At 33.0% G+C, this 11245-nt stretch overlaps 1 protein-coding gene across 1 annotated transcript; it reads right to left on the minus strand.

Annotated features, from left to right (window-relative positions):
• Positions 1-4014: 4014 nt before the first annotated feature.
• LOC132058012 (uncharacterized) lies at positions 4015-5822 on the minus strand. Its single transcript, XM_059450581.1, has 3 exons — positions 5697-5822; positions 4499-5038; positions 4015-4386 (listed from the first exon to the last, which is right to left on the minus strand). Exons 1-3 carry the CDS (start codon positions 5706-5708, stop codon positions 4015-4017), a joined length of 924 nt encoding a protein of 307 aa, XP_059306564.1. The 5' UTR covers positions 5709-5822.
• Positions 5823-11245: the final 5423 nt, after the last annotated feature.

Raw genomic sequence — 11245 nt, forward strand, 5'->3', positions numbered from 1 at the left:
AGAACGTGAAAAATGAGGTAGGAGGTTCGATAGCTTTTGAAAAGTAGACTTTAAAAACAAAAACAAAAAATTGACATAAATAAATAAGATTAGGACCTAAAAGTAATTAATTAAAAAGTTTTAAAAAAATTTGAAAATTATTGTAAGGACTACAAAAGTCCCCCAAATCGATAGCTTTTGAAAAGTAGACTTTAAAAACAAAAAACAAAAAAATTGACTTAAATAAATAAAATTAGGACATAAAAGTAATTAATGAAAAAGTTTTTAAAAATTTGGGAAATTATTGTGAGGACTACAAAAGTCATCACATTCCCTCTATATATAATAGTAATATATATATATATATATATACACACTAGTTACGGAAACCTTAAAAGCCGCATATGGTATGAATTATATTAAAACTGCATTGTAATCAGTATCACAAACTATTCGGCGAAAAAAATTCAAGTAGAAATTGATGAACAATCAGCCTACTGAAATGACTTAGTTGTTGAATGAAAGATGATTAGATATTCTTTAAACCGGCGAAATCCAAACAACAAACTTAAGCTGATTATTTAAAATGTATAATGAGTTACGTTTTTATGTTATTAGGTGCAAATATGTAGTATAAGGAGATGATACACAAAACTGTGCAAATACTATGATAGTTAAATTGCTTCCATAGACATCCTTCTTCAGTAATCATGGAATGAATGGAAGTTAGTAGAAGCAAATGAATTTAGAAATACCAAAGTTTATCGAACCTTGTAAATACATTGTGAAAGAAAATTTACAGAAAAATAAACACATGACGCAAATCCCTGAGCTTAACTTTCCTCCTCACTGTAAACTTTCTCATCCCAATAACTACAAGAAACTCTTAAACCTTAAACTGGCACCGGTGGTTCCCTTAACCTAATACTATAAATAAGTTAATGGATATATATATATATATATATATATGTATGTACGCATTTGACATCATATTATCCATATAAAATGGTCACCATTCGTGTGTAGCAACTGAGCCGCCATTTCTTAATCACCCCAAACGAACTTGAACCAATACTTTTTCCACCCTTGCAAATCGTTCCCTATATATATATATATATATATATATATATATATATATATATATATATATATGTGTGTGTGTGTACGTACGCAAATGTTAAATAAAAACATGTGGATATACATGGTATGTTTTCCCAATACGTACGCACGATATAAATATACTGACTGAATTATGGAGTTAAAACCCCAAAATTTCTTCTATTTGGCCGAAAGTTGAGGCATATTTTCCGTAAATTATATGAAGATTAGTTTCCTTGTCAAAAGGCTATATCACACACAAAGCAAAACACATATAAAAGAACAAATATAATTTTTTTAGGAACAACAACCAAATGGCTCAGAATTGAACAGGCAGGCAAAAATATTTTAAATTACCTGGTAATTAAGTTTGCAGCTGTGCTCTATTGAGGTCCTTTTATATAAGATGTTTGATGAGCAAAATTTAGCATAAATTCACCATTAGTGCTAATTGATAACCAAAGGAAATCAAAAAGTTTGTAACGTGGGTATTCTTACAGTGTAATTATTTGATGTAGCAATTATTTAGCATTTAATAGCAGCTCATTAAATCACATAATTAAAAGAACAAAGTGTTCTATGGGAAAGAAAATTTCTTCGGTTGACGATGGTTTGAGCGAGAACAATTGCTTAATTAATTGTGAACTTTCTGATATTTGAGCATAATTTAACAAATCAATAAAGGATGAGAAAAGGCTAAAATATATTGTACATGTAGAATTGCCTTAACTACCCACAATATATCACTCCAAAAGTTGGAAGTTGAAAGAAATCCAACGCATTAAGCCTCATTTTAAAGTTTGACATAAATTGTACCATTAGGATATGTACTGGAAGATGAAAGTTCACAGCATTGTATTAGGCTGTACTAAGAGAGAGTTATGACGTGGGAAGTAAGTTCAGTTTTTAGAAGGGAAAAAAAAAAAAAAGATTATAAAAATAGTTTTAAGTTAAGGGCAAAAAGGTCATTCAATATTTGACGGGCAATTTGGTAATTCAACTTTTCACTTTGTGGTTTCCCACTTTTATAATAACTAGTTTCTTGGAATGTGCGTTGCACGTGTATACCATGTCATCAGTGGCGGAGGCAGGATTTCCATTCAGGGGGTTCAAAAAATAAAATAAGCACGCTAGTATTGGCAAAAGAGCAGGTCGGATCGAAAAAAAAAATGGGTCGGATCAAAGTTCAATATTCATCATCCATGTAGAATTTTCAAAAGAAAATTTATTTTTTCCAATACAAAACATCATAAACTAAGTAAAAACTAACAAAGTAAAGCAGCCCAACAAAATCAATTACTTCTACGGAAAACCAAGCACAAGACAGGACATAAAAGTCCGACAGATATGCGACGAGAAACAATAATTAATAGCTTCACAAGTCACAATAAAATGCCTCAATAAAAGGCTAACAAACCAAGCAAAAGCTAATAAACTAAGAAGTTTCCATTAACAAAGGCAACTTGAAGATGCCATATTACAAAAGCAAAAGCTTGTGAGCTTTTGAAGCAAAAACAAGGAAACTAAGTTAGACTACATACGAACCATGGAGTTTTACAATTGTACTCTACGAGGTTTCATATCTTGAAATGTCTTAATAACGAGCATCATTAGAAACATTATCAAATATATCTTTTTCTAGATAAGGCACCAAACAACCACTAAAAAAATCATCACTCATTTGACTCGCAAGTCATTCTTGATAAACTTCATTCTTGAAAAGGCTCTTTCAACGGATGCTTTGCCGTGGCAAACAAGCAAAGCAAGTTTCACTAAGCGGAATACAAGGGGATAATTTGAATGCTTCTTTGTTTGTACTAATTTTTTTGAAAGATCACAAAGCCCTTTTAGATTGGAGAACCTTTCATCAACATCACGAACATCAATAATGTAACTTGCAAGTTGATTCTCAAGAGAACCTATATTGAATTCATTAAAGTCATCAGGATATAATTTAGCCATTTTCATTATTTTCCTGATGTCAAAACTTGAAAATGAGTCAATTGGATTCAAACAAGAAATTCCATGAAGCAAATCGATGCAAGCTGCCGCCAAAACGATCTTTAAGTTCTTGAAGTTGCCAATCAATAATATTGCAAAATACCTCAACACGATAATGATGTGAGACTTTATTGTCACCAAGTCTCCTTTGTGATCTTAAAGAGCTAACATATGGCTCTTCAAAGTTAGGTACCAAAATGTCATGCTTGATACAAAATAAAGACACCCTAGCAATAAGAGAATCCCATTCTTCATCCCTATACGCTTGCAATCTTATTTTTGCTACTTCAACAAGTAGCATGGCATCTGCCAAATCTTGCTCCTTTTTTTGTAAGCATTTATTAAGCTCATTTGTGATTGCTAAAACATCACTCATCAAATGCAACATGAACGCAACCTCATATGTTCGACAAGCTTCAAGATATCCCATTGCCTTGGCTCTTTCATCCAATAATCGTGCATCAAGAACAAGTTATTCAAGAACATTAAGAATAGAGCCAAACATAAGAATAAAATTGTTGAAAGATTTAAAATGAGATCCCCAACGCGTATCACAAGCTCTTGAAAGACCGAGTTCTTGATTCAAGCCCCTACCGGTTGTAAGCTCACCCAAATCTAATGCCTCTTGAATTCTTTCTTTTTGAGAATCTCGAAATTCATCCATACGCTTAAAAGAAGATCCCAATACATTCAAAATATTTGAAACTAATACTACAAGTTTTCCCACTTGAATACATTTTTTCGAGACCGCAACAAGAGTTAGTTGAAGTTGATGAGCAAAACAATGAATGGAATGGGCCGATCTACTTTCTTGCCTAATCAACATTTTAAGGCCATTGATCTCACCTTGCATATTGCTTTCCCCATCATAACATTGTCCACGCACATATGATAGACTTAAGGAATGTTGAGCAAGTAAATTAGCAATTGCCCTCTTTAGAGATAAAGCACTAGTATCTTGAACATGAACAATGTCAAAAGCCGCTCCATCACAAATCCATTTCTATCAATATATCGTAAGACAATAGCCATTTGCTCCTTGCGTGACACATCAAAAGACTCATCAACTAGTAAAGAAAAGTAGTCACCATTTAATTCCTCAAGAATAGCTTTAATTGTTTCTATCTTACAAGCACTCACAATATCTTTCTGAATTATTGGAGAAGTCATTTGATCATTTTGAGGAGCATGTTCCAGTACATAATCACGAATATTATCACACTTTTTCGCATACCATGAGAGAATTTGAAGAAAATTACCCCTACTAAGTGATGATTTAGATTCATCATGACCTCGAAAATGCCAATCCTTGAGTTATAAGAAGTCTTACTACATCAACTGAAGCACTTAACCGGACCCAATATGCATGCTTAAATTGACTAAATTGCATCTCAAGTGCAAAATGAATAGACTGTTGTACCCGCAATAAATCTTGACATTTCTTTTTTGGTAAGTTATGTGGGGTCAAGTTTGGTAGACCAATATGTTTTCCAAGATTCTTCTTTTTCTGCCAACTCTTAAACCCAATAGTTGAAAATACTTCACCCCCACCTTGATTAGTGTTGTAGCCTTTAAATAGATAACAATACAAACAATAGACTGCATCTTTACTAACACTATACTCCAACCAATCATGATATACATCATCAAACCATTCAGAATTAAAACGACGCATTGATCCAGAAATATTCGTTTGAGGATACTCATGCTGAAGCAATCGAGGTTGACAAGGACCATTAATAAGGTATGCTCTTCTAATAACATCACGATGGTTTGGATGATAGTCCAAGATTGGGGTTCTTTCACCCGGATCATAATTTAAAGTACTCAAATCAAATTCTTGAGAAGAAGGTAATGGTACTTCTGAATGGTGGGCATTTGCTTCCTGGTTAGGTTGACTAGAAGAAGCTACACTGGATTTCGGTACTTTGGTAAAATACTTCTTTACTGAATGTTGAGACTGAATAGTAAAAAGTAAGAATTTTGTTAGAACTTTAAAAAAATAAACAGTTCTGTAGACAAGTTTTGTTCCTTGACTTACAAGTTACTGTATTTTGAAGTGTTGTAAACATTTATACTTCTGTATATAACAAGCTATAAAAACCAACATAGAGAAGAACATGGTTGCATAAACAATGTATATAAAGAGTACAATTAGTTGTAACAGATTGATTGAATCTTTATTTAATAATCCTATCGAGTTAATATATTAGTACTATTTATCTCCTCATTTATGAATGTATATTTGGGAAACTAGAATTATTGATAACAGTTACCAGTTTCAAGAAAAAAAATTACAATTATTGATAAAGGTAAGGAACTACAATATTAAATGCAAGAAGGTCGTTCTTCACACCAAAACATACATACATTCATTCATGTACAAAATGATCAAAGATGGAAAAATGGATAATCATACTCGGCACTGTAGCTCTAGCTTCTATTAGTACTATTTCCCATATATACATTCGTAAACAAAAAAGCAACAACTAAAACTGCTAATCTGCTTCTTCAAGGGACTGCATTAAGCTCCAATCATCGATTGGGGAGGGTAAGCAAATATATAGAATTTTAGAAAAGAAAAAAAAATAGAAAAAAGAAGGGAACTAAGAACTTACCGAGGAAGCCATTAACGAAGACCAGAGAGATGACCGACGGCCAGCAATGGCGAAATTAATGGACAAAACTGAACAGAAAAAAAAAAGAGAATGGCGAGGACAGGAGGACAGTGGAGGAAGAGAGAAAGAAAATGTAGTGGAAGAGAGAAAGAAAACGTAGTGGTTTTTCTTTTTTAGTATTTGAAACAAATGTTGACAGCCAGGTTCGAACCCGCGCGTCTTGTGCGAATCTGAACCCCCTGCGCCACTGAGCTGCGCCTTTCGTTTGTGTTGAGGGGGTTTAGTATTAAATATATATACATAAAATAAAAATTTGACTCTATATAAACAGTGTAATTTTTCGACTGAGGGGGTTCGGATGAACACCCGGACTATACCTGGATCCGCCCCTGCATGTCATGTAGTACATGTCATTGTAAAACAATATCAATAATATTAAGATAAAATTTTGAGTAAATAATTAAACGTGAAAGAATAAAGTACACATTTTTCTGAATGATTAATGTGGATTGTCGTATGCTAACTTGTTTCGCCAATATCAAGATGATTAGATATCGTTTGAACCTACGAATATGTACTATCAGAGTTAAATTAGGCATATGTGACTTTCTTAGTTATTTCAATTTTATGAGGTAAAAACATGTAATTAAGTGTATCTTAGCTAATACTTTCTCATTGGCGATACACCTGGTATATGTTCCTTTCATCTGTTCGGTTAATCTGTCATAACCAAGTGTCTTATTGTAGACATCTATATCCCTCTTAAGAGTGCAATGTAAAATTAATCATTCTAATGAAACAGAACACAATGAAAAGGAGAGAAGGGTACTAATCTTGGCTTTCTTGAACTTCTCCATCTGGTTTAAAACCTGCCAATTTTCTTTTTTGGCATCATCATCTTGTTGTGAATCCTTTAAGCATCATCATCTTGTTGTGAAACCTTTAAGCATTCATCCAATTTCTGTTAGGTTTTTGGGTTTTCCCTTCCTATATGGAATTGGATTAATAAACCCAATCCAATTTGGACCAGACCAATTTTGCCCAAAATTTCCTCTATATATAGGATCAATTTAGGTCTTATTTTGATAACACAAGAGTGAATTTATAGCAGCCATAGAGAGAGAAAAACGTAGAGAAAAACGATTTTCGTCCGAAATTTTCTGCTACAAAGAAGTCCACTTTAAATTGCGTTTTCCGATTCATTAACCGTTGGATCGTACTGAAATTTGAACTGGGGGTTCTCAACATCTGTTTCTTCGATTTCAACAGCGGAGATTGGATTTTGTGATCTGTATCTCTAGTTTTCGAGTACGAACAGTAGCTCGTTTTTGGGGGTGATTTCTCTCCTTTCTTCACTAGTTTTGGTGCTATCTTTTATGTATTGTTGCTCCGTGCTTGGCTTTGTTGTTGTAGCCATTTGGAGAACATTGTTGTAACACTAGCCATTTGGAGAACATTGTTGTAACTCTTGTTGATGAACATTGTTGTAACTTTTGTTGATTATAGTGGAGCTTTTGTGGGCCGGAGGTCCCGTGGATGTTTCCTCTTCACCTTGAAGGGGTTTTTACCACGTAAATTTGGTGTCTCTTCCATTCGATTTATTTTTGCTTGCTTTGCTATTTTATTGTTGATATAGATGCTGCCTGGATTTCCATTTGTGCTAGTGTTTATTGTCTTCTCTTGATTCAAATAGTGTGGGAAGTTTCGACTTGGGTATTTCTTCCGCTGTTACCTCGTCGTGCAATTTGGTTATTGCTTGTTTCTTCCCAATAATTTCCTCTTCAATCCTTTGTTAGTACGTAGGATCTGTAAGATTACAACTCAACACAAGATCCAATGTGTAATGCCAATTAATACATCTGCATTAAAAATAGTAGAGTAGTATTAACTCAATACATAATACCATAAAATGTTCATGCTCTGCCTCTTAATCTAACTATTGAAAAGATAAGAAAACACCATAAACAATGGTTATAATAAAAATCAAGATATGCATAGCAATAATCGAATTAATAGAAGAAAAGCAATCAAATTGGCTACCTTTTGCACATTAACTACCAGAGGACATGCAATTACTATTCTGCATGCTTGCTATATCTGATTTTAGAGCTTTTCCCGTGCCGCGAACGTTCTGATTAGTAGAAAAAAGCAATTGAAATTAGAAAACGAAAACAAATAATAGAACACATGTAAATTCTTTAATTGATCTTTACATTTGCCTCCAAGTTACATTGCGCAGTTGTTACAATTACATCTGATTGACAGTATATCTATGAGCACCTTCTTGTTAAATGACAAACAAGATACTACTTTCATTCACCTCTAACAAATTTTAATGATTAACATGCACAAACATTACTTCAACTTCACATTAAGGAACTCAATTTTACAAAACTAAAAGTTCTTTTCAACAAATCATATCTTCCTTCAAACAAAAGCCTTCTGAAAAATGACTCAACTAATCCAAATCAATTTTTATGATATGGTAATCAAACATGGGATAGTGCTTGGTTTTTTATCATCATTACCCCCTCAAACAATAATTGGTCCTCATTACCCTCTTGTACTTGGTTTTTTAACAATCCAAATGATTTCAGATGATGTTTGGCATGTGAGAGTGTAAGTAATCCACATCATATTAATTTGATGTGTAAAAAATCTAAAATACCACTTCCTTTTATATATTTAGCCATTCAACAACTATTTCCTTATTTCCTTCCATATATCTTCTCTGTTCATTGTAGAAAAGCCAAGTATAGGGGGTAGTTAGGACCAGTTATTGTTTGAGGGGGTAACGATTATAGAAAAGCCAAGCTGTAAAGAAGTGGATCTTAGGCCTAACTCAATCCCAAAAGCTAGCCTATGAGGGGAGGGTTGTCCAAGTCCATATAAGGAGTCCACCCATCCCTTAAACCACCGATGTGGGATATTTTAACACCCCACCTAATGCGGGCTGGACATCTGGTGCGTGGGCGATTATACTATGAGGCCCACAGTCGGGAAACAATAATTGGAATGAGTTATGCTTTGATATCATGTAAAGAAATGGATCTTGGGCCTAACTCAACCCAAAAAGCTAGCTTATGAGGGGAGGATTACCCAAGTCCATATAGGAGTCCACCCATCCGTTAAACCACCGATGTGGGATATTTTAACACAAGTACATGGGATCATTAGGACCAAGTATAGTTTAAGAGATATCTAAATAAAGGCGTGAAGTTTAGGAGGATCTTTGGGTATTTTGCCCAAATATACATTTGCTTGATACAACGACTTCTTGAATTGTCTAGTTAGAGAAGAAACAAATGAAATTAGAATGGTTTCAATCCATAAAGTATAATATATATACAGATATAAAATTGTTGGCGCAATACTTTTGTAAATTGAGACACTAACGTAACAAAAGATTGCAAGTGATCATGTTGTGGTCGAGAATTAAATTCTATGGTACAAGTCACTGCTTTTATATCTTAGAAACCTTTCCAACCAATTAACCAAGAAAGTGTACCTTTGTAACCAATAACATGATTAGATGATGTGTTAGAGTAAAAAACTCCAACGCCACCTGGGGCCTCCGAGAAGAGAACGTTTGCCACTGCATTGTTAATTAACAACATATAATTATGAACGTAGTTGATTCTTAATGTAAATCATAAAAAAAGTTTTATAAGTTGCTTATAGTTGTTCCATACGTGTTCATTTTGTGCATGGGTTTTACTACCGCTATTGACTCTGGATGGACCCATTTCTTCGGATGCCCCAATTCCTAAGAGAATATGGAAAATCTCACTCAAAAAAATAGCAAAAATTGATAATCCAAGAAGAAATAGCAAAAATCGATAACTGAAGAACCATAAAAGTGAAGTGATATAAATGAAGATGCTTTCATTGAATAGTTGGAGATATAATTTGGATTCGGCATGACAAAACTTTTCTGAAGAAGTACTTTTCTGAAAGAGCACATTCGTTTGGGAAGCGTTGGCTAGGAACGTTTGTTCGCCGCTTTTCTTTTTTTAGTCAGTAAGGTAATTAGGTTTTTTTAATTAATAGGAAAAATATTTTTAAAAAGGATATTTATGTAATTTAACTTTCAAGTTAGGGAGTTCATGCTTTATATATATATATTAAAAGGCAGGTTGTGGGTTAGATAAATGGTAGGAGGTGGAAAAGGAATCTTAGTACCTTTTAAAATAGCGAATTATAATTGATTTCCAAACTTAAGACCTGCTCAAACCTTGCTGTTGCAGTCAAGCAACATTTTTTTTTGGTTGGGTTTCTCACATGCATGGTATTCGGTATCTGTCTTGTGGCTCAAAATATCGGGAAGTCCCATATTGGGGGTTAAGTACTTCCTAACAAAGGGAATTTTATCTCGGGCGCCTAGAGGCTTGGATTAAGATGAAGACGTATTTACCACTCCACCACAATCTTTGTTGGATACAGGGGCGGCTCAATAAATTCGGAGGCCTAAAGCCAAACTTTAAAGAGGGGCCTTAAAATACTATCATAATTTGTTTTTAAAGTCAACTATTAAATGCAAGTTTTTTATTATACTTTTGCTCACTGAACTAATCGCAATTAATATATCAAACATTTAGTCATACCCAATAAAAATGTAAAATTTTCAAACTCATTACGTTGTGAAACAAGTAGGGTTACTTTATTGGATCTTCACTATGTGGAGCTTGAAATCTTAGTCCTTTGATATTTTTCGATACGACTTTCTCAACGTGCTTGTCACAATGATTTAAGAGTTAGGTTGGGTATATTATCTATTAAAATCTTCTACCGCTTATGAAAGAAAAAAAAGTGAATATATATATATATATATATATTGTATTACTCTAAATATTATACCCCTTCTGTCCCAATTTATGTGACATTTTTCACTTATCGAGATTCAAACTGTGTAACCTTTGACCAATGCTTTAAAATGTTTTTTTTTTTTTTAAATCATGTTGACTTGAGGAGAATTGCATTTAGAGTACATTTCGAATAGTTTTTGAAAATCTAATTTAATTTAACTTTGAAGATTAGTCAAATTGATTCTCGATAAACGAAAAATGTCACATAAATCTATATCTATATATATAAAATAGAAGATGTATAAGCAATATGGTTAGTGATTGAGAAATATAAAAACTACAATTAAATAATAAATATTTTTTTGAATTTAATCGGAAGGGACACACATAACTCAGTGCTGAAACGATGAGTTCCAAATGGACTCTTAGAAGCTAGAACTTATCTGAACCATGTGTATCTGCTACAATTTCAATAAAAAAAAGTCCTCCAAACTGTATGTATTGAGTTTGAATAAAAAGAAAAAAGATCAGTTTTCAATAAGACTGTTTCTCTATTCAAATTAAAAAATTCGGATGTTTATCTCTTTTTATTTTTGCAATATATTTTGTAAAATAATTATTTAATAATTAATTAACCAAATACTACATTTTGAATTGAATCTATTTAAAAAATGGTTTTAAAAACATTTGAAAGATGATTACGTATATGTTTACCTTCAAATTTCAAACTTAAATATACAATTA

Source organism: Lycium ferocissimum, chromosome 5 (assembly GCF_029784015.1).
Source record: "Lycium ferocissimum isolate CSIRO_LF1 chromosome 5, AGI_CSIRO_Lferr_CH_V1, whole genome shotgun sequence".
Classification (NCBI taxonomy): Eukaryota; Viridiplantae; Streptophyta; class Magnoliopsida; order Solanales; family Solanaceae; genus Lycium; species Lycium ferocissimum.

What these genes read in the sequence shown, in the direction of transcription:
- LOC132058012 (XM_059450581.1), bottom strand. An exon ending in AATGTCAAGATTTATTGCGG is followed by an intron (nt 4,387 to 4,498) that starts GTACAACAGTCT and finishes TTATAACTCAAG; the next exon opens with GATTGGCATTTTCGAGGTCA.